The following is a 27,799-nucleotide window of genomic DNA, read 5'->3' on the forward strand; positions in this document are numbered from 1 at the left end:
CCAAACAGTGAGATAAACAAATCTGAAACAGTAAAAGGTGGGACTAAAAATAAATAGCTAGTTTACAGTTTCTTCATTTTTTAGACATTTGCTTTATGAATGTGGATCTTATGATTTGTTATGTTTGCAGCCACTGGTTGCATATTTGTCATTTTTGTGAAAATAAATATGTGATAATAGTATTTGCTCCATTACAGATTTCTTCTGTTTTTGACTTTTTGATAGATATCAGACAACGGTCACCTGAGCAAACAGAGGAGGGAAAAAAACTAGCCATTTAAAAAAAAACCTCTTCATTTAAAATATTACATATAACATTACAACTGTAAACAGCAGCTCTCTGTATAACAGGAGTGTTTGCTTCAACTAATGTTTCCAACTAGACTTCCTCAACTCATCCAGTGTGTTATTTTGGCATTCACAACTCAAGCCCACCATGGCTCTCTTAAGCCCACTTCTCAGGTTGAGAATCACTGCTTTAAATGTTACCTTTCAATTTGTCATTCATGTATGCTCCAAGTGTTATTACACAACAATAATATTACTGAAGAGTCTGCTTTGTAACAGTGCTTGCCTTAGTCCACTTGTATCCATAATGCCAGCTGTTCCTGTAGGCGGTGGGCGAATGAGCTTATCATCCATGCCTCCTCCGACCACAGGCATCTTCCCAGCCACAGAAACTTGAGCTTCAGAGGTAGCAGCAGGAACACGGTCCTAAACGAAGTGACGTTAAAATCTGTTACACTGTTCTTTTTCATTTCTATTTGTGTCATATTTCACTGTTAATTGTTAATAGGTTAACTTTACCATGTCAGATGACATTTTCTGCCACATGGAAAAAGGAAAACAATCAGTTCCTACCTCTCTCCCAACAATGAAATGGTAAATGGCCTGCACTTGTATAGCGCTTTATCAAGTCCCCAGAGACCCCAAAGCGCTTTACACTACAATCAAGTCATCCACCTATTCATACACACATTCCTACACTGACAGTGGTGAGCTACATTGTAGCCACAGCTGCCCTGGGGCAGACTGACAGAAGTGAGGCTGCCATATAATCGGTGCCTTCAGGTCCTCTGACCACCATATGCAGGCGAGGAGGGTAAAGTGTCTTGCCCAAGGACACAATGTCTAAGACAGACAGAGCAGGAGTTCAAACCAGCACCCCCACTGGTTACAGGACAAAATGTCAAGTTTTATTGTAATTACTGATGCACGCGTACCTTGGGATAAGGTGGAGGTGCACCCATCTCCCCACCAGACCAGCCTGGGGATGTGCTTCCAGCGGCGGCGGCAGCTGCGGCCTCTTTCTCTTGTTTGATTGAAATTTTCTGCCTTTGCTGTCTGATAATGAAGTCCCTTAGTTTTTGCCGCTGTTGAAACAAGCAAAAAACAAAAACACAAGTAGTGGTGGTTAACAAAAGACATGCACTGACTGAGTTTTAAACGACAGTTTTGGATAATTCTGATACCTGTTTGAATTTCTCCAGTTCAGATGGGCTAAGTCCAACTAACGAAGGCTCCTGCGCTGACGAGATGTCCGGCAGCTCATGTGCGCCTTGTACAGCTGGCTGAAGAGGCAGCTCCGAAGGGTGAACAGCAGATAGTTCCTCGGGTTCAGAGGAAGGCGGCACTCTGGAACCGAAGTTGTCTGCTCCTTGTGTTAGCTGAGGTTGCGGCTGTTGAGGCTGACCCGGTACCACCTGACTCTGCTGCTGGGTGCTTAGGTAAGGTCCTGTGCTGGGACTGCGATTAAAGGCGGGTTTACCAGAGAGTGGATCCACTGTAGAACTACTGTTAGGGTGGCCTGGAGGGGGCTGGTTGGGATGAGGTGACGTTTTGTAATTTCCGGTTCCCTCTGAGGAATGCGAGGGAGTACGAGGAGGTTTGTGGATAACAGCAAAGGGGTCTCTGGACTGTGGTCTTGAAGGGGGCCTGGAACAAGGGTCTGGGGACTGGAAACGAGGAGTAGTTGGAGACTGGACAGAATATGGATCAGAGGACAGCCCACCAGGAGTGTGGGGAGACTGAACGCTACCCTGGGACTGTGGACTAGAGGGCACTCTATGACCCTGTTCCTGTTGTGCAGCAGGGTGTCTCTGGGGTCCAAGACCACAATTGTCACCTGACTGTGGTCTGGGAGTAACCTGCGAGTGAGAGTGAGGGTCAGAGAAACTATGTGAGGGAGACTGACGGTAGCCCTCAGAAGGATGGTTAGGGGAAGCTCCTGGATGAGGTGGTCCACCATCTCCCTGGTGCATTCGAGGAGTCATGGGTGCCTTGAATAAACCATCCCCAGCTTCCAGCATCCCAGATGGAGACCCAGCGGAAAGCTCCAGTCTTCCTGCAGTAGAAGAACGCGGAGAAGGTGCACTAATTTCAGCCCTGTGCTGTCCTGTGCTTACAGGTGAGGAAGCCACAGCAGAGGGTGATGACGACAAACCAAAGTCTGACCGTCCCATCCCCGGCTGGGCTCTGAAAGGGTCGCCGAGTTGAGTATTGTGAAGTGGGGAGAAAACTGGTGACTCCCCAAGCCCAGGGCCTCTTGAATGGGGACTTCCAGAAGGCCCTAAAGCCTCCTGAGAGCCCTGCTGTGAATGTAGGTGATGACCCTGTTGCTGCTGCTGCTGCAGTAATTGTGATCTGAAGTAAGGGTCAACGTGCTGTGCCCTTCTAGGGGTTCCAGGAGTTCCTGGTTGCATGTCAAAAAGGCCCAGGTTGTCTGGCCGTCCCTGAGGAGGACCCTGTGGGCCGGAAGCGGGGTAACCTGAGGAAGAGGCCTGTAAAGGGCTGGCCCCAGTATGGGAAAAGGGTGCGCTTGGATGAGAGTGAGAAAGGGGAGACTGAGGAGGAAGTTTGGCCAGGGGATCAGTCCGGCTTTCAGCTGACAACGGGGTCTTAAGAGCTCCATCTGAGAAAAATACAGAAGACGAACCCGAATCGGGAGGAAAGGAAAATGGGCTGTCTGTAGAGCTTGGTTGGGAAGAAACGGACGTGGAGCCTGAGGGGGGAAGGATCTGGAGGTGTAAAGTAGGCCGCTCGCCTTTAGGACGCACCGCCTCAGTCTTGACCGGCCGACACACCTGACTCTCAGCCTGCTGTAAGATGAAAAGAGGAAAATAACAACAGGGGGTTAAAGAAGGTAGGTACTTAATATAGTAGAGGGATGGAAATGTAACTCACCTTCTGTGCCTTGTTAATCCTCTGAGCTGCTCGGTTGTCTTTGGCCTTTTGCTAAAAAAGGAGAGCAAGTTATTTATTGTATTTTTTAACACATTCGAAAAAAAAAAAAAAACACAACATTGTCAGACCCTGTAGTTTTTGAAAACTATATATATTTACAATTTCTGAGTGGGGACATATTACTTTAGGTTCCTAAATGTCAATATTAGGTTTCTCTTCTCTGTATAACAGTCGACATACATCAAGTGACTGAACACAGAACAAAATAACCAGGTGTCCCAGGCAGCATTTTAGAAATAATCTACTGCAGAAGTTCTCTTTTTATAACAAGAATCATCTAAGTAACCATTAAGGTATCCAAGTAGCCACCATACTAACAGACATGTTAAACTTTTTCAGTGTGTTGCGTTCTCAAATACAAAACAAAAATTGTAAGAAAATTGTTCTTTTCTACAGCATGTTTGGTTTAACGATTTGCTTACTCAACATTTATAATGTTCATGTTGGAAGAAAAAAGCAGAGATTTCGACACAATCCTACCTTCATAATTGAAACTGGGCCGCCACTTAAGGCTGCACAATTTATCGCGAATATACCCACACTGACTATTTGAGTGCAATAATTGTTGGTTAATATGTTCCAAGTGTTATGAACTTGCAATTAGATGATAATGTAATATTAAGCCAGTAGGACAGTGTCTGACTGCAGCAGAGGCTCACACCGATGCCAAATGACATTGTCCAAAATCCTAAAGGTCACAGAGCGATGGAAGCACAGATGAGAAAGGATAACAGAAAACAAGCATATATCATGCAGCCCTTCTGCCATTTGTTTAAAATCTACCAATAGTTGCAGTAATAAGATGTTTATCTATCTAATTAAATGGGATACAAACTTTCTCACACATAGTAATGAACAAGCTCTGTACTGTAGCTGACTGATTCAGTGCTGGATTAGATAAAATCACTGCCATCACTGCAATATCATAATGTGCAATGTGCCTTTAGCACTGTGAAGGCTAAAGAATTTCAATGAAACTCTGCTTTCCTATAATATCTTAGGACACGGAGATGGATTTTCATCATCCTTTACATCCACCACCAGGGCTGCACAATATTACTTCAGCCAGATATTTTAATGATGGTATTTTTCATGTTTAAAGCATATTATTCTGACTCTTTGCTCTTTATTTTCCTTTGTAACAACATCTCCATGACTCTGTCAGGTTTAGCCGCTAAAAGTATAGATCCAGTGTGGACGCCGAGGGCAGGGAGAGTCAATCCAACAGGACAGGAGTATTACTGGCTTGCAGAATTTGCATTCAGAGCATTTTAAATAGAATATCCTACCAAATATTACATCTTAGCAGTTCTTTGCGACTTATTTTACATGTGGTTGTGATTCAATATATTTTGCAGCTCTAACCACAAATAACAGGAAATAGAAATATTCTGCTGTAAGCATGTATTGCTAATAGTAAGTAAATTGTCGTTTAGCATAGCAATTCGCATATGGATTTTATTGCAACAGGAACATGGTTAAGTTGGGTTTTATGTCATTTTTGGTCTCGTTCTGAATAAGAGGTGAATTCTGAAAATTCAGTCATTGTGCTTAAAAAAAAAATAAAAATCATCTTTTGCGCCGTTTGTTCTTATTAGTGCCACAGTTAATGAGTTTTGTATTTACCTTGTAAAAAGTAGATAGCTAAACTTCTTCAGAGTACTACTAAAGACAATCCAAATACCACCCGTGGTATTTATACACCACAAGGAACTTACCAAGTATGGAACCTTGTCAGCAGCTGACACCTTCCTCCAGATCTTCATAATCTGCTTACAGCGACTCGCCCAGTCTGAAATAGAGGAAACAATTAGCAGCTGCTCCATAAAAGTAACTAAAGCCTCATTTTGACGTAGGGGTCTGAAGTAACTAACCTGGGTAGTCCTGTTTAAGCGACGGGAAATTGGTGTTGGCATAAAGAACCGGGGAAATGGTTGAGAGCTCTCCCAACCCCTCGTCTTTTTCCCAGCGCTGGAGACTGCGCTGGTTGTAGGACAGCCCATCACCTTCAGCCTCTGTGGGAGTGGGTGGGGAGGAGGGCGTCACAGGGGTAGAAGGTGTGGCCCAGGGGCTCTCCTCACCCCCGTCTGGACTGAACAATCCTCTCTCTCTGCACGTCATAGACAGACATTGACCTTTGTCACTTTGAGAGCTCAATTGTGTAAACAGGAGAATATTTAAACTAATAAGCACTTAGCAATTCAGAGTTGGTCCTACCGTATCTCAAAGAAGGGAGACTGAGAGAGGCCAGGAAAAACATCCATCATTTCTGCAGAGGGCAAGGGTCCTGCAAGAGAAACCATGCTTGAATGCCCACACAATTTGTGAATCTGGACTGAATTTTCCCACACTTTGTACATTTCAGATAACTTTGTTGCATTAGTAAAGTTTCAAATATTAGATTTTCTTGTGGTCCTTAATGCCTGATCCAGACCAGTTTAAAAAAAGTCAAAGTAAAAAAAAATTAAAAATCACATCAAGTCCAACTTGAAACTGATCTAACAAGCAACATGTTTTTGTACCATTTATTAATGTTTATCTATGGGTTCTCTCACCCCGTGGCTGACCCTAGGGTTCAACGATTTTCATGTTTTTACTAAGTTTTTATTTTTTTTAAATAAATATGATTACATCCTTAAGCATAAAAGAAAACGATATAAGCAAATTCCACACTTCTCAATGCTGTGCAGGAACTGAACTGTTTCTGTAACATCAGGGGTCTGTTTTACACACCTGAGGGGAGAGCTCTTTGTGGTACAGCACTCTTTAGCTCTCCCTTAGTGCCCTCCAAGATGGGCTTCATCCCCCCTAAAGAGGAACTGTCTGACACTCCCAGAACCTTCCTGAAGAACTGCTCAGAGTCCTGACTCTCCACTCCCTGTGGAAGACCTGTCACACAAGAAAAACGGCATGAAAAACAAGAAATTAGAAGTTTTCGACCTAGACGTTCTTGGCCTTTCACTTTGTGTTACATGCAAATATTAAAGCTATTCTAAATATCATGTTTCCACCACAGGAACCTCTTCCAAGAAGCAGGGTAGTTTTCTGGGGCCATTCTACTGCATTTACCCAAGAAAAAGGCCCTGGTAGGGTCGTAGTTCTTATTCATTTACTAGGAACCTTTGGATGGAGTTTCATGAAGAGAGAGAGATTTTTCCAATATTAAGATTCAGCCATATCAGTTTAAAATAGTCTGAAGCTCCAGTTTCAGGTAACGTAGACTGTAATACAGTTTAAATGATCAACGTCTGTTTAAAGCAGTCAGTGGCAAAACAGGGAGAACGCTTACATTCAAAATAACATGTTAGTGCTTTAAAATAATTTAGTTTCTGAGTAACAAATAAAACCTAAACACAACAAACTTCCTCAGACGTTAAACTAGTACAGTTTCACACTGTAAACACTGAATTTGACCTTTCCCTGGGGTTTTTAGTGGCTTTATATAAGGGCAGTCACTTGGACAGAATCATCCTGTATAGTTTTACTGCTGAGAATCGTGGCTGAGGTAGACTGCCTCTTCCTCTCTCAGCTGGCATCGCTGCAGTGAGAGGAAAAACCACCAGGGTCCTGCTTTGGACTCCACAGTGGATACGCTCCCAACAAACAGGCCGAGTAAATTAAAGTTCCAAACAATATGTTAATTACTTAAAATTAAGCTAATTACCTTCACTTTTTTCTGGCTTAGAGTCATGGGGATTTGCCGACTGCTCCTTCACTGATGAAGAAGGAGTGGGAATTCCTGAAATTGTCAAAACTTATTTGAGCCAATCTTGAATAGCTTTAATAGTAATAGACATGTGGCCTCAACCACAGAAAGGTCTTACCTGAACAGTCTCCCTGAGCCTGGGGTACTTCACCCCCCTCTCGCTTGAGAGGAAAATTTCCATCCACCACCCGATCCTTGGCTTCAGCTGCTGAGAGAAGCACAAACATCAGTCTGTGGATCTTCTACAGACCCAGGATTACATCGAGGACTGCATCACTGATCTAATGAAGTGTTCCTACCCTCTGGGGTGACGATTTTCACTCCTGCTGGTTTTAGTAACACAGGCTGGACAAGGCAGGTACCTGGCCTCTGGCCTGGAGCTCCCATCATAGCTTTCTTACTCAAGTCTATTAGTGTCTTCCCAAAGAAGGCCTCCTGTGATTCAGAAGGAGATTTCATATGTGAATTTTACATCACTAAATATTTCAGATGTCAGAATTTCTAAGCACAGGAGTAACAGTGAGTCTATAAACCTGGAGATAAGCTGGAAACATGTCCTCCAGTTTGCTCTTTTTTCTACCCCGCCGTTTCTTGGCCTGTTCTTCCCCGTCTGCTGGTTTAGGATCCATTATGTTGTCTGTGTCCGGGTGAGGTCCTACACAAACAAAGCCACAGCATTCACTTTAACAATATTTACATAACATGGTAGAAGTCAGTCCGCTCTGGATATCCAAAGAGAATGATGGCATCTAACAAACAACAGTTATAGTTTATACAGCTATGTTTCATTATAAAAGCAGAGTTGTACATCTTCCAATCATTTCAGTGCCTGACACTCAATTCAGGTAAACAAAGTCCTCCGCCTTTATTTCAGTCATAATTAAATGACCAAAACATTTTATGATTGCTTTAAAATCAATATGTTCCAACCATATCAGTGTTAATCAAAGTGTCTGAATTTCAGTAGAGATGGGTCTGAGCGTTTATTTCCTTCCCACACACAGAAGGTAATTTGACTTTAAGACACTTATTACCCCTTTTCATACATTTCCTCCATTATCAAAACATCTGTGTTTGTTAACAACAGACTACATCTGCTGACTCGAACCTTCTTCAATGGTTCGCTCGATTGGCTGTCCATCTAATGTGGTCTCTCCAGCCAGCTGGGCAAAGAACTCTTTCTTTAAACGTGTGTGACACTTCCTTTGTCGCACCATGAAGCCCCCAATCCCTACGAAAAAAATTACATCAAGTGTGAAAATTAGAAGGTATCTTGCAAAGTGCTTTGCAGAAGATCTTATACCCCTTTCAACCTTTTCACATTTTGTCATTGTATTTTATTATTTGGATTATATGTGATAGACCATCTACACCGAGAGCATTAATCAGAGAAGCAGCTAAGAGACCCATGGTAACTCTGATGGAGCTGCAGAGATCGACGGCTCAGGTGGGAAAATCTGTAGACAAGACAGCAATTAGTCGTGAGCTCCACAAATCTGGCCGTTGTGGCAAGAGGACAAGCATTGCTGAAAGAAAGCCATAAAAGGTCGGGTTTGTCACGAAACATATAGGAGACACAAACCTATGGATTAGCAACACCTACACTGGACAACACACTGAATACTGAATCCCTCCTGAAACATGGTGGTGGCAGCATCATGCTGTGGGGGACATACTTTTCTTCAGCATGGACACAGAGGCTGCTAAGATAGGGGAATTAAGGAAAAGACTTGAGACTAGAGCTGAGGTTTACCTTCTAGCAGAACAACACACTAAACAACCAGTGCTACATGGGAATAATTTAGATCAAAGCACAGTAATAGGTTAGAAAGCTTCAGTCAGAGTCCAGAGCCTAATCCAATTGTGGCATATTTAAAATTGATGTTCAGAGACTTCCTCCATCTAATATAACTGAGCTTGAGCTATTTTGCAATGAACTGAAGAAGCCTTTTGGACGAGAGAAACATCTGCAAAAAACAAGAGAAGACGTCCAGTCACCTTCTGCCTACGCAAGTAAGAACTAAGTGCCTAAGCAACGAAGAAGGGGAAAAAACTTCAGTCTCTTGATATGTAAACCTGGTAGAGACACCCAAAAAGACTTGCATATGACAGGTGGTTCTAAAAAGTATCGACTCGTGAGTTAAATCCACGGCAAACCTATCATTTCTATTCGTAGTAAAATGAACGGACGCAGTTTTTCTTCCTCTTCACAATTATCCACCACTTCGTGTTGGTCTATCGCATAAAACTCTGATAAAACAGAATCAAGTTTGTTGTTTTAGAATGACAAAATGAGAAAAAGTTAAAAGGGTGGTAATACTTTTTTCCCAGATCATGTTATCCCAGATCAAAATAACGTAGGTGTTAAAGGGTGTAACATCATAGGAGACCTACCTGGTCTGTAGGGCTTTCGCTTCCTCTTTTTACTGTCCTCCGTCTCATCTGCACCTCCTTTAAGACCCTCACAGTCACCCACGCCTTCAGCACCAGCGTCCCTCTCACCACCTTCTCTGTCAGGACTCCCTGGAGGCTCCATTTTGGATTCACAGTCCATTGGTTCCCCACAACCTAATATTTCGAAGTAATAATTAAAGCACAAATACACAGCTGACAAATGTTCACATGTGGTGAAACGAGGCTAACCTCTGCCATCCTCACCATCTCCTTCAACCTCCCTCATGTCCATTCCATCGGGACCTCCATCGCAGCACAGAGTGCCGAGACGAGAGCGACGCTGCCGTCTCTTATGCAAAGGAGACATGGAGATGCTGCGAAGCAGGGACATACCCGACTCTGTCAGCCACACTCCCTCGAGACGGTAGAACTGGGGTTCTGAAAATTAAAATTTCAAATTTGAGTGACTTGGAACAAAATAAATGACAGGAAACTAGAAGGTGCTAGTGCAGGTCCATTTCAATAAATATGAATATCATCGAAAAGTTTACTGTAGTAATGGAGTTACAATATATACATTTATTACAGTGCTATTTTTTGCTGAATATCGTCTACAGCTAATGAAAACCTAAAATGGGTTTTCCCAGAAAGTCTGAATATTCAATAAGACCAATCAAAAGAGATCTTTAAAAATGAAAACTATGTCCATGTCCAGCACATGTCATGTACTCAAAGAAAGGTCAAGGCTCCTGTTGCATTAATTACTCTCCTTAATGCAGCACGGCATGGATGCGACCAGCCTGTTGCTCTGATGAAGTTTAAAGGAAGCATGTCTGCAATGTTGGGTCTGTTTTCCCTCATCTTCCTCTTGACAATACTCCACAGATTCTCTATGCAGTTTAGGTCAAGCAAGAATTTTTGGTCAGTCAAGCACACTGATAACATGGTCAAAAAAGCAGGTATTGGTTATTTATGGCAGTGTGATGAGGTACCAGCTCCTGCTGCAGAAATAAAGCAACATCTCTACAGGTCTTGAAGCACAGACTCCAGCTGCAGTCCAAGCTTGTAGATCCCACCCAAACTCTTGAGAAACTATTGCTTTACAATCCTTTAAAGGCTGCAACTATCTTTGTTGCTTGTGGACCTTTTTCTACCACGCTTTTTCCCTCCACTCAACTTTCCATTTATATGCTTGGATAGAGCCAGCTTTTTAGGAACGTTTTTAGCGGGTTACCCTCCTCGTGGAGGACCCTTTGACTGTGTAGACCATTACATTAAATTTGTGGTTAAATAAAGAACTTTCATTGATCTTCTGTAACGGGGTTTCATTAGCCTTAAACCACAAACTTAAAATTAACAAAAATAAACACATGAAATATTTTACTGTGTGTAATGAATCTAGTGCCACTTTTTTGAATGAAAATACTGAAATAAAACAACTTTTTGATATTCTAATTAGTTGAGATGCACCTGTATATAATTGAATAAAATCCACTAACCTGGCTCTTTGATCTTTATTGAAGCCATAATAGCCGACTCTACTATGAAGAACAGCACCAAATAGAAGAATGCAGAATTAGTACGTTGAAGAAAATCTTGAAAGCATCATTTTTGTTTTTAGTTGGTCAGCTGCGTCATTCTGAGACTCACCCACAGGTTTTGGAACATATGGTGTGCAGGATGTGCATGCAAAGCCCTCATCAGAAGCTTGCTCCACCTCATCCTCTGTGTACAGGCTCTCACAAACAGCATGGACCCATCTGCACAGGCACACATGAATACACGGCGACACACGCTTCTTAGTAAATGCCAACTAATCAAAGATGTTATGGAATAATTTATGATGAGGAAACTCCATAAATAATCTATTCCCTGCTTGTCGTCATTAGCTGCATCCCCATGAATTCCTAAGTTTCCCTTTGCATGTGTAGCTCTATGAAACCCAGCACGCACCGGTCGCAGTACTGACACTGCAGCAGTAGCTCCTCTTCCATGAAGTTTTCTCTGCATACCGGACAGGTGACGAGGCTGGCGCAGGGCCCGCAGTGTGTGTAGTTGTTCTGCCACTCACAGTGGAGACCTGGTGAGCTGGCACCACACTGGACACAGCACACACACCTGCACAGAACAGGTTTGGCATTCTGACACCGACCCAGCTAAAGTGTATATTTATTAAAGCATTGCTACAATTTAAAAAAGGAGCCATTTTTATGTTTAAAGGGTACAAAGCATAAAGGCAGAGCAAGGTAGACTTTAAATTGCTAAAGCAGAGCTGAGATACTGTGTTTCAGTGTTTTACATAATATGCAAATGTGCATGTACTCATTTCCATTTGACCTAGTTCAAAAGGAACAGAACTGAAAAGACTACTCCACACTGAGTCTTTCTTTTTTTACCATTTGCACTTCCAGCCCCCCTTTGGTACTGTGTGCAGAGGAGGGTCCAAGCAGTAGGTATGATAGCTAACATCACAGTCGTCACAGAGCAGCAGGCGTGACGGGTCCGAGGCCTTTCCACACACTTCGCACACTATACACTCCAAACACCGCCACCCTTTACGAAGCTTTGTCTTGGTGATCTGAAGCAGAATTAGTACACGATTACATTTCTGCTTAAGCTAAATAAATATCATAGATGTAACTAAAAGCTGATCCTACTTTGCTGTTCACACAGTAAGGGTGGTAACACTGGGCACACTGAGCACAAGCTAGCAGCTGGCCCTCCATACCCTTTCCAAAACTGCCACACACAACACACATGTCCTGAAACAGACAAGAGGACAGAGAGGCAAATATAGTCAGGCTGCATGAGATCCTTTTTTAATGGTGACAAACTGCAGCAAATGAAAATAAATGTACCTGGAGCAGGACAAATTTGTCAGTGTTTGAGAAGAGCACCACTGTGTTCTGCATGGTGTCGTCCTCCTCATCGTCGTCCTCCTTATTCAGTCCAGTGTCTGAGGTCATGCTTAGCTGAAAGGTAGGATACACGATAAGTTCAATATTACATGGAAAATTCCAACAAGCACAGATTTTTATTAATCTGTTTGTTACTCAGGTTGAAAAGTATGAGCTGTACACAGAGTTCCTACCATATTTTCCATGTTAAAGTTCCAGATTTTTGAAGTCTCAAATTTTCCATTCTTCATGTCTCCCAAGTTTCCCCAGATATTAAAGATATTTTTCAACAATCAAGAATTTTTACACTTACTACTAAAATCAAAATGAAAAACAAAAGGGAATAACCTTTTTTTAAAAATGAGGGTTCCTGCACATTTCCCATTTTAAAAGCTCCAGACCTTTCCGGACTGAGGTCCCATCTACACTAACATGGATATTTAGCAAAACAAACATATTCTCTGCTGCATTGTCACCTTGTTTGTTTTTCGGAAGGAAAACATAATTTTAAAAACTAAACCAAAATGGGGTTTTTACTGAACGCCATATGTATCCATGTAGACTGGACAAAGATTATAACTGATAGTGAATCCAAGCATCGGATATAAGTAACAGACAGAGAAAGAGCAAGTTAGCAGAAGCCCCAAATGCGTTATTTATCTTTGCTCTCAACATTTGTCCTTTGAAATCTGAAATCTAGCTAATTTAGACTTTGTTACCTACTTTAGTGGTGAAGGTGATCCAGTGTTTCTGTTGGAATTTCAGAACGCAGATATTTGTAAATGCAAATATTTCAAAATTATATCTGAAGCGGCAAAGCTCGAAGGCTTCAAATGTAATTTCCCAAGTTCATTTTTGGGCTTTACTTTTGAATATTTGTAGAATTTGTTTTGCTAAATGTGTGTTCAATGTTTTGCTTTATTTATATGTTTCAAAGAACAATGAAAAACTCAAAACAAACAAAACCCACAAAATCCAATCCATTTCACTTTCAGCTAAGCTGCGCAGCGCCAGGACAGGATGTGGGACCTTGGCAAGAGAAGAGGATTAATATCAATAACATCTGGTGTATCGACACGATGACCGTAGACATTCACTGGTCCTCAGACCTGGAGTATGCGACTGTTAAATGTAGGTCCATCTATCTCCAGATAGAGCTCACCGTAGTCCAGATTAACTGTTGTTTAAATCTGATCAGTTGCTAATGCTAGCTTGGCTGTAGGACTTCTACATAGCGGCATTAGCGACCAGCAGAGCAAGCATCCTGCTGCTGTGAACATTAAAGCAGGAGACTTCAATCATGCAGACTTAAATGCAGTGCTCCCCAAACTCCACCAGCATGTGAAGTGTGCTACCTGAGGAGCTGACACACTGGAGAAGGTTTACAGCAACATCAAGCTGGGTTACAAGGCTAGGCCACTACCACACCTGGGCCAGTACGTCCAGCTGACCATGTTTTTAACTCCTGCTTATGTCCCACTCAGAAAAACTGCTTTTACCATCACAAAAACTGCTAAAACGTGGCCCGATGATGCCTCCCAATACCCACAGGACTGGTTTGAAAGGACCAACAGGGAGATTTTTCAAGACCCAGACCTGTTCACAGACAGTGTTCTATGTTACTGAAAGACTTACATAGACACTGTTACTGAAAACACACTAGGGGCTTCCCCAGCAAGAAGCCCTGGATAACCTAGGAGGTCCAGCAGCTGCTGAAGGAGGGAAACAATGCCTTCAGGTCAGGCAATAAGGGTGTCTACACTACAGCCCACGTTAACAGAAGAGAGACATCAGAAAAGCCAAGTCGGAAAGTAGGAAAAGGATTGAGGACCACCTGGACGTTGAAGTTCGCAGATAACATCACAGTGGTGAGGCTCATCTGGGGGGGATGAGTTTTTTTTTAGCCCTGATGCTATAGGGACCTGGTGGAGTGGCTGACAGCGTGGAGCACAGAGGAATAACTTGCTCCTCAAAATCTCCAAGACCAAGGAGATAATAGTGGACTATAGGAAAATAGGACGGACATTTCACTGATCATCTGCAGGGACTCTATGGAGACGGTCGGTGACTTCCACTTCCTCGGAGTCCACATCCAGGAGAACCTGACCTGGAACGTGAACACCTCTGAACTGCTGAAAAAGGCCCCGGCCTTGACTTTCTGAGAGTTCTTAGGAGAACTAACATCACCGAGACGGCTGGTGTCCTCTTATTGGTGCTACATTGAGAGCATAATGACTGTACAATGGCTCAGAGGAAAGGATCCAAAGGGTTATTAACCTGGCCCAAAAGATCATTGGCTGCCATCTCCCCTCACTTGGAGAACTTCATAATCCATGCTGTCTCCAAAAAAAAAACCAGTACATCATAAAGGACACTTCTCACCCGGGTTACGCTCTGTTTGAACTGTTACCGTCAGGCAGACGCGACAGATCAATTAAAGCAAGGACAAACAGATTTAGTTTCTATCCAACAGCAACAACTAAACGCAACACAGCCAGAATGTAAAAGAGTAATAGCAGAATTTATTGCTAAATATTACTAAAAAAAGCACAATAAAGTACATACTGTTTTAATGCACTTACACTTTAAAGCTGGTGAGAGTTCTTAGTTTTGATGCTAAAATCATTTGAAGTTTTCAGTATTTGCAGATCACTGACCTGAGCTAATCACGGGAAAACTGAATCTCTAGTCATTGTTTGTTATGTTTTATAAGAGCTATCAGCTCAAATGGTGATCAGAACCGTAAGATGAAATCTATATTATACTATATATACACTCACCGGCCACTTTATTATTAGGTACAGTTTGCTAGTACCGGTTTGGACCCACTTTTGCCTTCAGAACTGCCTTAATCTTTCATGGCATAGATTCAACAAGGTACTGGAAACATTCCTCAGAGAGTTTGGTCCATATTGACATGATAGCATCACACAGATGCTGCAGATTTGTCGGCTGCATCCATGCTGTGAATCTCCCATTCCACCACAACCCAAAGGTGCTCTATTGGATTGAGATCTGGTGACTGTGGAGGCCATTTGAGTTCAGTGAACTCATTGTCATGTTCAAGAAACCAGTCTGAGATGATTTGTGCTTTATGACATGGCGCGTTATCCTACTGGAAGTAACCATCAGAAGATGGGTACACTGGTCATAAAGGGATGGACCTGGTCAGCAACAGTACTCAGGTAGGGTGTGGCGTTGACACGATGCTCAATTGGTACTAAGGGGCCCAAAGTGTAACAAGAAAATATCCCCCGCACCATTACACCACCACCACCAGCCTGAACCGTTGATACAAGGCAGGATTGATCCATGCTTTCATGTTGTTGACACTAAAGTCTGACCCTACTATCCGAATGTCGCAGCAGAAATCAAGACTCATCAGACCAGGCAATGTTTTTGCAATCTTCTATTGTCCAATTTTGGTGAGCCTGTGTGAATTGTAGCCTCAGTTTCCTGTTCTTAACTGACAGGAATGGCACCCAGTGTGGTCTTCTGCTGCTGTAGCCCATCCGCTTAAAGGTTCGACGTGTTGTGCGTTCAGAGATGCTCTTCTGCATGCCTTGGTTGTAACGAGTGGTTATTTCAGTTATGTTCTTTCTATCAACTCGAACCAGTATGGCCATTCTCCTCTTACCTCTGGCATCAACAAGGCATTTGCGCCCACAGAACTGTCGCTCACTGGATATTTTCTCTTTATCGGACCATTCTCTGTAAACCCTAGAGATGGTAGCGCGTGAAAATCAAGGTAGATCAGTCGTTTCTGAAATACTCAGACCAGCCGGTCTGGCACCAACAACCATGCCACGTTCAAAGTCACTTAAATCACCTTTCTTCCTCATTCTGATGCTCGGTTTGAACTGCAGCAGATCATCTTGACCATGTCTACATGCCTAAATGCATTGAGTTCCTGCCATGTGATTGGCTGATTAGAAATTTGCATTAAGGAGCAGTTGGACAGGTGTACCTAATAAAGTGGCCAGTGAGTGTATTATTAAAAAACTACCTGAGGAAAGTACCTATAACGAGAAATAAACCAATATGCAATGGTTAAGTTCATGGGGATGAGATGGTTTGTTCACTAACATGAAACATGCAGATCATTTGGCAGCACATGGGCAGGCAGCGGAGAACTGGTCCACTGTCAACTAAACATGAGCTTCACATCAAACCACCACTTCTTTTATGTGATCTATATGAACGGCCACTCCGGTTGTTTGAGCAATTTATTTCTAAAAATCCAGTATACAGAGCATTGTAAAGCTCACCAAAAAGGCATCGATGCAGGAAGCCATGGCTTTGAGGCGTGACCTCCCACCACGCCCTCTTCCTCCGCCACTGCCTCGAGGTCTGCGCTTTCCGGGAAAGCTACTGCTTCGCCCCTTTGAGTTAAAATAAAGAAGAAAAAACAATATGAAAGGTATGTTGTCATAAAGGCACTTTAACCCCTCAAGATATTAAAATCAATGTCATGGTGACCTCACCTGTTTGACCCGTGAACGGCCTGGGGACCCTCTACGTTTCACCTTCTCTCTGTCGCTCCTGAGGGCTTCGAAAGGAAGCGAGTCATCGGTCTCTGTGAGGTTATCGGCATGCGAGGGACCAACAGGAACAAGTCCGAGCTCCATGGACAGCTGAGGATCAGGTTCTCCAGGAGAGCCCAGGAAGCCACTGCTGCTGGACATCTCATCCAGCAGCAGCTCTGGCTTGACCCCTTGCAGCTCCTGCTTTATGTCCAAATGATGTCCTTTCATTTGCTCATCATCTTCGTCTTCGTCCTCAGACTGAGGAAGTAACCTTGTCTCCACATCCATGGCAGAGAGGGTCTCTTGTGTATCTGTTAATAAAGAGACGGTGAAAGGAGACTGAGGGTCTTGGCATCGACCTCCTTTAGGTTTATCATCTATAGACGATAGTTCACGTTTGTCTACAGAATCAGAAAAGTCTGGTGGTTTCTGCGCATCCTTTCCGAATGGTTCCTCAACACAGCCACTCTTTAATAATTCCTCCTCTGAAGGTTCTTGTTCACTCCCCAGCTCCTTGTTTTCAGCGGCTTGATGCGATACTGCTGTAGGCTTTGTCGCAGGATTGCTGCTAAGATGAGTTTCTGCCGTAAAGACCTGGGAGGGAGTCTTCTCACTGAGGGTTTCTTCTGATCTCTTTTCACCAGCAGGAAGACAAGCGGCTCCTTGCTGTGTGGTGGCACATGCTGGATTTCAGATGTAAAAATATGTGATTATTAGCTTTATCAATCTAGCATTTATTGCTGCACCTCAATACATTCAAAACATCATTAAAAAAAGACCACGTTGACATTTTAGTTCAAAAAGTGAAAACCATATGATTTTATTACACACTGATATATTTGTAGTGTTTATGTCTATTAATTTGATGATTATAACTAACCACTAATGAACAGTTTTCACTGTGTGTGTAAGAACTCAATAGGAGTTTTATTTTTAAATTACATACCTAAGATAAAGGCGTATCAGTTATTCTAATGTATTGAGATGCACCCGTATCCTTAGTTATGGCACAAAAACAAAACTAAACCCAAAATATTTCAGTGTTTATAACTCACATGTAGACACAGTGGGAGCAGAAGACTCCTCACAGGTGAGCTCTTCTGCTGCTACCTGGGCCTCTGGCTTCATTTCTTTCACCTTAATGTCTGTTGAGTGAACTACTGCAGACTCCACCACTAAACCAAACATATAGATACATAAGCTTATTAGAAAGTCAGGACAGTTTTTTCTAAGTTTAGCCTAATGTCCTGGGAAATTCTGATATACCTAAATCCACAGAGGTCTCTTTCTGAGGTCCATCCTTCTCTGTATCCATCCCAGGTGCACCTTTCTGGCCAGGAGTCCCTCCTGATACATCTACCAGCTTTAATTCTGCTTGCATTGTCATCTCCTGTCTTGACTGCATGTCTTCCATGGATGTTTGACCAGCGGATTGCTGCTGATCCTCCTTGCAAAGAAGGCAGATGTCCTTGGCTTCTGATAGCTCCCCCAGTGAAGCACACTCACTGTGCATCCATCTAAGGAAATCAAGGAAAAAATATTGTATAACAAGAACATTAACTTGGATAAACATTAAAGATGCATCATGTAAATCCTCCATTTACTTTAAGGCTCAACAAACGTGCAGCATGTTTTTATTTTATTTTATGTGTTAAATTCCTCAGAGACAAAATAAGAGATAAATCTGAATGAACAGGTGAGACCTCAAAGGAAAGTGGAAATTGGTATCGGTCAGGAAAAGCCTGATCGGTGCATCTCTAATAAACATAATATTAAGAACCACAGTGTGCCAAACTGACCTGTGGCATATGCCGCAACACTGTAGCCCGACAGATGGGTTGGCATCTTTGCTGCAAACGCAACATACTGAGCTGCGGTGTTGCTGGCACTCTTCACACATGTTGTAGTTTTCGAACCACTGGGCCGAACCTGGCAGCGCCAACCCACGGACACCACACTCCACGCACACACGACACCTCTGTGAAAAAACATTACATGGTGATAATGATCAGGTCTCTAAAAGGGAGAACATAGTTCATTCCAGCAGAAATAGCCACGTTAAATTCTGACAGGCAACACATTTATCTGGTTTTACTGTAATCTGGCGCGTTATTATTAAAAACATGTTTGGTCAGTCTTTTACAATGTCAGTCTTGTTTATGTGTACGCTTAATACTCAATATCAATGAAACATTTAGAGGGCTGTTTGTAAGTGCTTTCTATATTTTTCTTTGACTGCTGAATGTTGCAAACTACAAAACCTCACATATGTGTGTTAATAAAAAGGTTTTTTTCATAAATAGAAGAAGACAGCATTGAGTTCTTGACGTATTCCCTGTTAATAGAGATGAAAAACAAAAAGTGACTAACTCTGCATTTCCAAGGGTCAGAGGGAAGAGAGTCCATGGCTGGTTGGAGACAGAAGGTATGGTATCCCTTGTCACAAGCATCACACACCAACATTTTGGAGTCTTCTCCTGGTTGTCTGTAAGTAAAATAAAAATAGTTATTTTTGACTAAGCACAACATTTTTTATTTACTTTACAGAGATGGAGCCCAAGTCTTCAGTGTGGGTGCAGTTTGTCCACAGGTTAGACTTACCTGCAAGTCTGGCACACTTTACACTCTGGGCACTGCCACCCTGCCCGCTGGATGGGTGTGGCACCGATTTCCAGACAGGATGCATGATAGTGTAGGCCACAACCCGTGCAGAAAAGTAGTTCTGTGAGCTCCCCAGCAGAATCACAAACTGCACACCAAGCCTCCTCGCCAGCTGTAAACAAAATGTATAAACCCAGATTGCGAAAGGAAAATGACATTATAACTTCGTTAATTCCCCCCCCAATTTCAGATACACTCAGAGTTGAGTACAATCCCCCACAACGTAAAAAAGTTCAATATAGATTTATGGAATTGATTAAATGCTTAAATTGATAAAACAGGCATTTAAAGGGCTAAAACTTCAGGGAATTCATGAATATCTGTTAGGTATGGTCAAGTTGATAAATAGTACTATTCTAATCTTATCTAATCTTAAAAATAGGATTATTTGTGACCAAATGTCCAAGTGAAGCGATAAATGAAGAGAACCCTAAAGGTTTAACAATATTCAATAATAGAAAATGCTTAATTTTATTTTTGCTCATGAAACGTTCAACAAAAATTTGATTTTTCGTGATTAGAATAAATATCAGTTAACTGATCTGTGATAGTCCTTTTATTCAGAGAAATGGGAATGTTTGTTACAGTGGAACAGATTTTCTACAGCGTCACAGAGAAAATTTTGGCTTGAAACAAAAAGTTATTTAGCTTGTATAGTCCTGTAAATTGAAAATTATCATAAAATGCTTAGGTTAAGCATAAATAATTCTAATTTCTAAGGCAGTCTCGACCTGTCGTGGGTTAATTGAGCTCACATATCATTGGATTTACACCCTATATGTACTTGAAAACAATAACAAACAGGCAGTAACATACTTGCTAATAAAGCAACAGGAGCACAAACAGTAGCTGCTCCTGGTAACATACCCACTTATACTACATGCACACTAAAGGTCATAAGGGCATGACGATTATGGCAAATGTGCTCATGGTCCTCTTACCCAACTCCTCAGCCTTGTCTATATGCTCTGGACAGAGGAGGACCAACTGCTTCATGGACTGGAACGATCCGCTGGCTGCAGAGCACGGGAAGTGGTAAAACCGCGAGCAGCCCTCTACATGGCATTGTATGGTTGCACCCAGTCTTTTGCAATATTCACAATGCTGAAACAAACCAATGGTAGAGAGCTGTAGAAACTTTCCTGAAGAAAGGGCTTATTTAATATTTCTCTTACATTATATTATCCAATTCAAGTCAATGGAGAGCAGACTCACCCGTTGTGTCCCTGAGATAACAGCTTTATCCACATTCTCCAGCTCCTTGTCTTCCGTCTGCTTCACCCCGTCTGACCACACCGCACACCAGTGGTGAAGCCAACAACCCCCTGCTCGTTATAAGGACAAACACAAAATATCTCACACGTCAATAAAATGCAATTGCATTATGTAACTACTAGAAGAAAAATAAAGACAATAATAACCATAATATGGCTGCCTCATGATGCAGAAATAAGACAGTAAAGTTTTTGCAGATTAACCTGAGTCATCAAAGAGTGCTGTCAGACAGGAAGAGTCAGAAAAACCAATGGAAGACAGATCATCATTTCCAGGCTGTGGCAGTGGGAAAGCTGATGGCTTATGAGTTGGCCGCTCCGATGACGACCTGAAGTGTCGCAGTTCCCGCTGTCCCAGCAAGCTCCGCTCCACACAATTACAAAGGGCACAGGCACGAATGCATTCTCTGTTTACACACAAATGATAAAAAATGCACTCAAAACTTTAGTATGTGAATGCAAATGATGAACATCATCGTGCAATAAAGCAACCGGCAATTCAGCTTTTCTGAGACAAAGATGGAACTTACACAGGTGTGCTGGAAGAGGCTGCATCAACACCAGACTCGTCTGCAGCAGCAGGGCAGACTTTGGATGATTCCTGGAGGCAGATGGGCTGGTGTGCGGAGGTGCTATCATCAGCTATCAAATATAAATAAAAATAAATAAATAGAACATCAATAAAAATTTTAGGGATATCAAAATATTTCTTTCTAATGCATTGTCAATATTAAATCTAATATTGAGATCTATCTCAATTCAACAATAACAACAAAAATAAGGTACAGAATAATGATCGATTAACAGGTCAAATACATAAAAAACGGACTTTATTTTTCCTATCTGTTAAATAAATCAAATTTAAGAACTCCCAATTATTTTTGGTCTATAAACACATCAACCAACAGCATGTACTTTGTTGCAGTTTCTTAAGTTAAATAAAGATTATATTAAAGATAGCAACCTGCTTTGATGCATCAATAAACAAAAATATTATTGTAAGTCTGTCATTTTTCTGTTGGATTCAAAGCCGCTGCCTCTATCTAAGAACGTTACAAGCATTCTTCCTCCTTTATCTGTTATAATCCTTGGAATAAAAAAAAGAAATAGACAGAAAGAAAGCCAGAAATCAGTATCCATCAGAAAAAGTCCAATCAGAGCTACTGTAGAACAGAAAACTATGAAAACTTTACCTGTTGGTTCAGAGTCATTCTCTTCGCAGTTCGATTTCTGCTCGTCCATTCCACATACAAATTTTGACCTCCTTAAATGAGATCTACAAATTAAAAAAACATGCAAAAAAAAAAAAAAAAAAAAATGTAGGTCAAACGCAGGCCAGGTAGTAAAAGACGTTTTAACTTATATACAAATAATCTGAATGGTTTCCTTGGTTTCTTTTAGAACTGGCAAAGTCATTAACATTAGGTTATCACCATTATTTGACTGTTAATATCTGACCACTTAGACAAAACACATAACAATTACAGTAAAGTTCTAGACAAACATACATCTGAAAAATAAAAGTCGGGGATTACAATCCAAAAACTAAATAACTCCAAAATTAAGCATAAAAATAAACAATATCGGGTGCACAATATAGCATTAAACAATCCATCTATCTATACACAGAGTGTCTTCAACTTGAAAACCACACCATTTATTTAATAAGACAGTCACATGTGGACTTCCCCGTGAACTCCTTGTGTTAATTTCATAGTTTTAATTTTAATACACTGAGATTTAACGCCAACTCCTGAAAATACCGCGAAGGTTACGTACGAGCGATCAATCAGAAATAGCATTAACGATACAACTTATTTACCAAGCAACGCATAGTCTACGTCGATAAAGCCTCCGTGGACAAAAAGCACTCAATCTCACAACTAAACTGCGTTTTGTTAAAGAAAACAACCACAAAACGGGATACACAAAGAAAATACAACTTCCTTATAGAGAGCTTCCTGTTGCAGCGGAGCCCTTTTCGTGCAGAACCTCGTAACTGAGCTATAATGGTTCCGCCATGGAACTAAAGCGCTACAAAAAACAAACAAAAAAACAAAAAAAAAACACTATAAAACAAACAATAAAGGCGATTCGGTTTTATCCACATAACCGATGAGAAATATGAGAACATATATGGGATGTCCGGATCTAACAGGCTGTGTGAATGTAAATGCAATAATTATTTTTAAAAAGTGCTGATCCAAGTCCATGCCAAGTATTTTTTCATGAATTACAAAACAATCATTGAGCCATAAGCCTCGAGTACATGCATCTCTTAATATTTCCTGTTCATTGTAAAAAAAAAAAAAAAAGGTAAATGGGGGTAGATCATGCTATAAACAGTGACATTGTTTTGTTTTTGGTTTCTTTGCTGTTAGTCATTTTAATGAAGTCATGCAAAAGCGCCGATCTTTAAGAGTTTGGAGGAAAACGTGTTCTTTAACTCAATTGTATCACATGCGAATAAACATAAGGTGTAACAGTTGACATCAAATAAAGATTAAGCCGCATCTATTTGAATGATCCTGCATACATTAAAAACATATCCTTATTTTCATGGAGGAAATATAAACAGAGGGAAGTGATCTGTAGGGACAAAATATTGTAGTGGGGCCTTAAATGATAAATACTCGAATTAAGAAAACATATGCTTCCAATGCAAAAACTAAATGATCCTAAAGCTGTGTATTTTTAAAAGTACAACCAGAACTCCCACAATAAGACCATGCAGACGTACAGAGCAAAATAACTGACATTATTCTGCATACTGCATAGAAATGAGTACGAGTGCAACTGAGCTAATGGGCACATTAGCTCAGCCGTGTTAACATTGCACCGCCAGACTCCAAAACAAAATACAAATGTCAAAACCCGGTGCCCCAAACCTAACACCTGTTAAGAGTACACATTTACTAAGAAATATCATACGCTTTGCTTTAAAGAAAAGCAAAAGGGTTCGAAGTAAAAGTAATAACATGATGTCCAAGTCTTGATACTATAGTTAGGGTTGCAAACTAAAAGAGCATTAATAATTTTGGTTATTACATGTTAATGATCAGAAGCTGAGGTGTGCTGCCTATCTACAATAAGGACTTTATAGCTAAATAATAGCGCACTCAAGCACTTTCTCAATGTAAACACCGACTTCAAAGGGCTGGCTCTAACCAGCAATTAGACGCATCCATATCAGTGTCGACAATTCTACAAAGCTAACAATTACCTATAGTGACGAAGCTACAAACTTTCCCGAAGAAATCACATGAACCGAGACTACATTACGCTCAGGAGCGTGTAGTTTTAAAATATGTCAACTGGATTTTACGTGGATCTCAATCTGGATACAAGGAGTGTAGAACACCCAAAAGGGAGCACATAGGGTACCACAGCTAGCTTTCCAGCAATTAGATAGATTCATCTGGCAGCTAAATGCTACATATAGCAGCGCTAACACCGGTCTAAGGTCAGGGTTAGTGTGTTTCAATGTGTATGCTGCAAGGAAATAAAGCATGCCACACTTGTCTCAACCTACCTCAGAATAAGAACGTCCTCTTCTCATGCATCAGCAAGATCTAAAGAGCCACAAAGCTTCCAAAAATGCTGATGCTCGCTTCATTTTATGTACCCGGACTAACGCTGCGGCTAGCCCCGGCTGCTGTGAGAGTGGGGGAAGTGCAAGTCGGCAGGCAGGCTTTGCTAACTGTTTAAACTACACGGATAACACAGCGGTTACCCAGCTAACCAGCGGTCAGACTTCTGTATTTACCACTCGGGGAACTTTTGTATCCAAACGCAAGTCTTCGGTCAGTCTAGAAAAATGTTTTCTCGCTCCACGCAGCGATGGTGAATGTAGCTTGAGGGCTAACATTAGCAAGCTTTCAGTTATGTTCTGGAATCTCACTCGAAGAGGTCGAACGTTGCAGCAAGTTTGCATAAATTGTCTGTATCCGGAAAGTGCAGCGCCGAACTTTGTAGACAGGCCAGAATATATGGTTTCCTTCAAGTTTTTCCCGAGTGCAGACTTTCCTCTAACTGAATTTGTAGTTCAACTTTACATGGGTACCCTTGTATTGGGTCATTAGCATCTCTTCCTTCCCTTCGCTAAACTGCGTTGCGTCTCCAAACGGCTGTTCCACTAAAGTGGCTAGCCTATGCTAGCTGTGCTAGGTTATAAACAACTACGTCAAAAATTAATTCATCCAAACGAACGACTCATAATTATTCGTCGCCGGAGCATATTACAACATACGAGTGATCAAAAGAGGTGAACCTTGTGGAGTTCAATCATTTAGCACGCAACATCGGATTTTAATTTAGAGAACGCGGCCACTGAAATATGGTGGATAATAGATATTAGGTCATTAGATTTTCGATCCAGGGAAGCCATTTTTCATTAGATTGTCATGCTTGTAACAGCAGAGCTACACTGACATTCCTGTTAGTGCGTGGATTGGTTGGGTTTCACCGTAAAGAAACCGATGCGATCGGTTTCAGAGTGAAGTTCATTCCCTTATTATGCTAATTAATTGTTAGTAAGCAGTTATTTCAAACGTCTGTCGTGCATTTTAGGACTGTTTATTTTTATTCTCCTTTACTAGTTTAATTGACTACTACATATTTTAAAATAACTGGATTTCGTTTATCTGGTTCTGACCAAAATTAGTTGGAAAACTTTTTGTCACATGTCGAATAATTGTGACAAACTTAGGGGAAACGTGTGGATAATAAGTCGACATCTGTGTGTATGACACCACGGTCTTACTGTGGCAAACAGAAAAGTGTTAAATGAAAAAGTGACAAAAACAAAACAAAAAGCAATTCATAGCAACCACATATTCAGACCATGCTTGTATCTGTTTGTAAAGGAAAAGTCAACTTATTTTATGCTGTGTTGTTGCCTGTTGAGGGTAATAAAAATATAGAAAATGAAAAACAACTAATATAATCCACCGATTCATCCATTGTCTATACCTGATTATCCTTGTAGGGTTGCAGGGGAGCTGGTGCCTATCCAGCTGTCATTGGCTGGGGGGTTCACCCTGGACAAGTCGCCAGTCACCACAGGGCAACAGGGCAACACAGAGACACACAGTACATACAACCATGTATGCACACATTTATAACTAAGGGGAGTAACCACTTAATTTAACATAAATATTTCTGGACTGCAGGAGGAAGAAGGAGGACCTGGAGAACCAATGCATGCACGGGGATAAAATAAAGCAACTCCATGCAGAAAAACACCAAGCCAGGATTCAAATCCATAACTTTACTGCCGCAAGGCAACAGTGACAACAACTGCACCACTTTGTAGCCCAACTTTACCACTCCGTGTCCAAGAAAATAGCAGTTGCCTGATTGCATTGAGTCTGAGTTTAATAGTTTCCAATAGAATGGTACTTGTCTATCTGAATTATCTCAGGTATAAAGTTTTTTGCAGAGGGGATTATGGTGTGGGCCTGTTTTTTAGAAGAAGGGCTCAGCTCCTTAGTTCCAGGTAAAGATATTACTAATGGTTCAGGAGGACTTTTTGGACAATATTCTGCTTCCAACTTTGTGGGACCTGTTTGGTGATGGTCTCTTTCTGATCCAGACTGACTGCACATCAGGTCACAAACAGTCCAGAAAGACATGGATGAGTGAGGTTCGTATGGAGGAACGTCCCTGGCATTGCCTGGGCATCTTCTTGCCCAACATCAGTGTCAGACCTAGTAAATGCTCTTTAGGAAGAGAGGTCACATAGTTCCATAAAAAAACATTCCTAAACCTGACAAAGAGCTTTTCAAGAAGAGTTGAACCTGTTATAGCTGCAAAGGCTGGGCCGACATCAAATGAAACCCTATGGATTAAGAATAGGATGTCATTCAAGTTCATATCCGTGTGAAGGAAGATGAGCAATTACTTTAGCGATATAATGCGTATAATCAATACCATCTAAATTTTGCCGTAGTTTTCCAGCACTTATTCCACAGAGTAATATACTTTAAACCATTCTGTTCTACACAGAGTAACACTGATAATCAACACCATTGTTGTCCGTGTTTACCAAAACTGGAAACTGGAAATGTTTTCAAACAGCAAAAAACAGCTTCACCATGCAGCCGGAGGGAAATCCAGTCACTCTGCCGCTTTCTCTTGTGTCTCATTAAAAGGACTTTAAATTGTAGGAAGGGGATGACGGAAGGTTTTAGTGGGTTTAAAAGTGTAATTTTTAAAAACCTTGTTATACTTTGATACCAGTAACCAGACCATGTCTGTTGATTATATAACACAGCCCTAAATAATCCATATCTATCCAGTTGATAGTTTAAAACCCAAATATTCATAGAATATATTTTTTAAAGCAAGAAGTCATTTATAAGCCATGTCATGTAAGCGTAAATTTTAACCACATAAAACGTTCTAGAGGTATATGGGTCACAAATAGTGATGGAGCAGGGGCTGTGTTGTTTTTCTTTAGCTATAAGCTCCCTTATTGCTGTGAGAAAATTACACAGAAACAAATGGCCTGGGGACAGGATGTTCAAGATAATTGCTCAGATACTTTGTTTCTCATTTTGGCTGACACTCCAACTGACTGTCACACTGTAATACTAAACGATGACATGTTGTGGGCTTGCCTACAAAGCTGTTGCATTTTGCAGGAAGCTATAACCCTGTGTTCCAGTCCTTCTAAAATCTATTAATCTGTACACCGACAGTACAAGGGTAGTTCTTGGTTTTTCAGTTGACCTTTCATCAAGGCACCAACCTCCTTCTAGCCCTACTTTCTTGAACTCACTGTGAAAAGGCCTGGGGCAGTACACACGCTAAAGCTCTAATGTCATTTGGGATGACCCTGTGAACTTACAAAAAATGAAGCTTGTCCCACTGTGGGAAGGTTACAGGTTTAATCCACATTGCTCCCCCAACATGCCTCAAAGAAGAACATACAAGAGTATCTGAAAGTAACTGAAGATGAAGAGCTGCAGTAAAAGTAGCCATTTATTTAGTAAATGCATTCGATTCATTCACTGTGGATGACAGTGCTTTGGATTTTATCCTTTGTGGAAGGAACTTTTCAGTGCTGCAGGGCGATTATGTACAGTTGTCCTTGTA

General features: G+C 41.4%; 1 protein-coding gene across 1 annotated transcript in view; it reads right to left on the reverse strand.

Annotated features, from left to right (window-relative positions):
- Positions 1-24,793, reverse strand: part of kmt2d (lysine (K)-specific methyltransferase 2D) — a 47,371-nt gene extending 22,578 nt beyond the window's left edge. Inside the window, exons 1-34 of the mRNA XM_047362842.1 lie at positions 24,234-24,793; positions 21,895-21,977; positions 21,232-21,343; positions 20,906-21,108; positions 20,643-20,752; positions 20,369-20,531; positions 19,368-19,539; positions 19,137-19,251; positions 18,566-18,744; positions 18,033-18,283; positions 17,822-17,941; positions 16,725-17,449; positions 16,509-16,622; positions 12,202-12,315; positions 12,001-12,105; positions 11,740-11,921; positions 11,297-11,461; positions 10,994-11,103; positions 10,843-10,884; positions 9,608-9,781; positions 9,344-9,517; positions 8,058-8,180; positions 7,483-7,604; positions 7,249-7,384; positions 7,068-7,154; positions 6,908-6,982; positions 5,977-6,132; positions 5,461-5,530; positions 5,118-5,353; positions 4,962-5,035; positions 3,184-3,234; positions 1,473-3,098; positions 1,224-1,373; positions 575-714 (exon numbers count right to left, since the gene is read on the reverse strand). Of these exons, the coding sequence (XP_047218798.1) occupies positions 575-714; positions 1,224-1,373; positions 1,473-3,098; positions 3,184-3,234; positions 4,962-5,035; positions 5,118-5,353; positions 5,461-5,530; positions 5,977-6,132; positions 6,908-6,982; positions 7,068-7,154; positions 7,249-7,384; positions 7,483-7,604; positions 8,058-8,180; positions 9,344-9,517; positions 9,608-9,781; positions 10,843-10,884; positions 10,994-11,103; positions 11,297-11,461; positions 11,740-11,921; positions 12,001-12,105; positions 12,202-12,315; positions 16,509-16,622; positions 16,725-17,449; positions 17,822-17,941; positions 18,033-18,283; positions 18,566-18,744; positions 19,137-19,251; positions 19,368-19,539; positions 20,369-20,531; positions 20,643-20,752; positions 20,906-21,108; positions 21,232-21,343; positions 21,895-21,943 (6,425 nt within the window). The 5' untranslated portion in view covers positions 21,944-21,977; positions 24,234-24,793. The remainder of the gene's footprint in view (positions 1-574; positions 715-1,223; positions 1,374-1,472; positions 3,099-3,183; positions 3,235-4,961; positions 5,036-5,117; positions 5,354-5,460; positions 5,531-5,976; positions 6,133-6,907; positions 6,983-7,067; positions 7,155-7,248; positions 7,385-7,482; positions 7,605-8,057; positions 8,181-9,343; positions 9,518-9,607; positions 9,782-10,842; positions 10,885-10,993; positions 11,104-11,296; positions 11,462-11,739; positions 11,922-12,000; positions 12,106-12,201; positions 12,316-16,508; positions 16,623-16,724; positions 17,450-17,821; positions 17,942-18,032; positions 18,284-18,565; positions 18,745-19,136; positions 19,252-19,367; positions 19,540-20,368; positions 20,532-20,642; positions 20,753-20,905; positions 21,109-21,231; positions 21,344-21,894; positions 21,978-24,233) is intronic.
- Between the last annotated feature and the right edge of the window lie 3,006 nt (positions 24,794-27,799).

The sequence above is a fragment of the Girardinichthys multiradiatus genome, chromosome 1 (assembly GCF_021462225.1).
Source record: "Girardinichthys multiradiatus isolate DD_20200921_A chromosome 1, DD_fGirMul_XY1, whole genome shotgun sequence".
NCBI lineage: Eukaryota > Metazoa > Chordata > Actinopteri > Cyprinodontiformes > Goodeidae > Girardinichthys > Girardinichthys multiradiatus.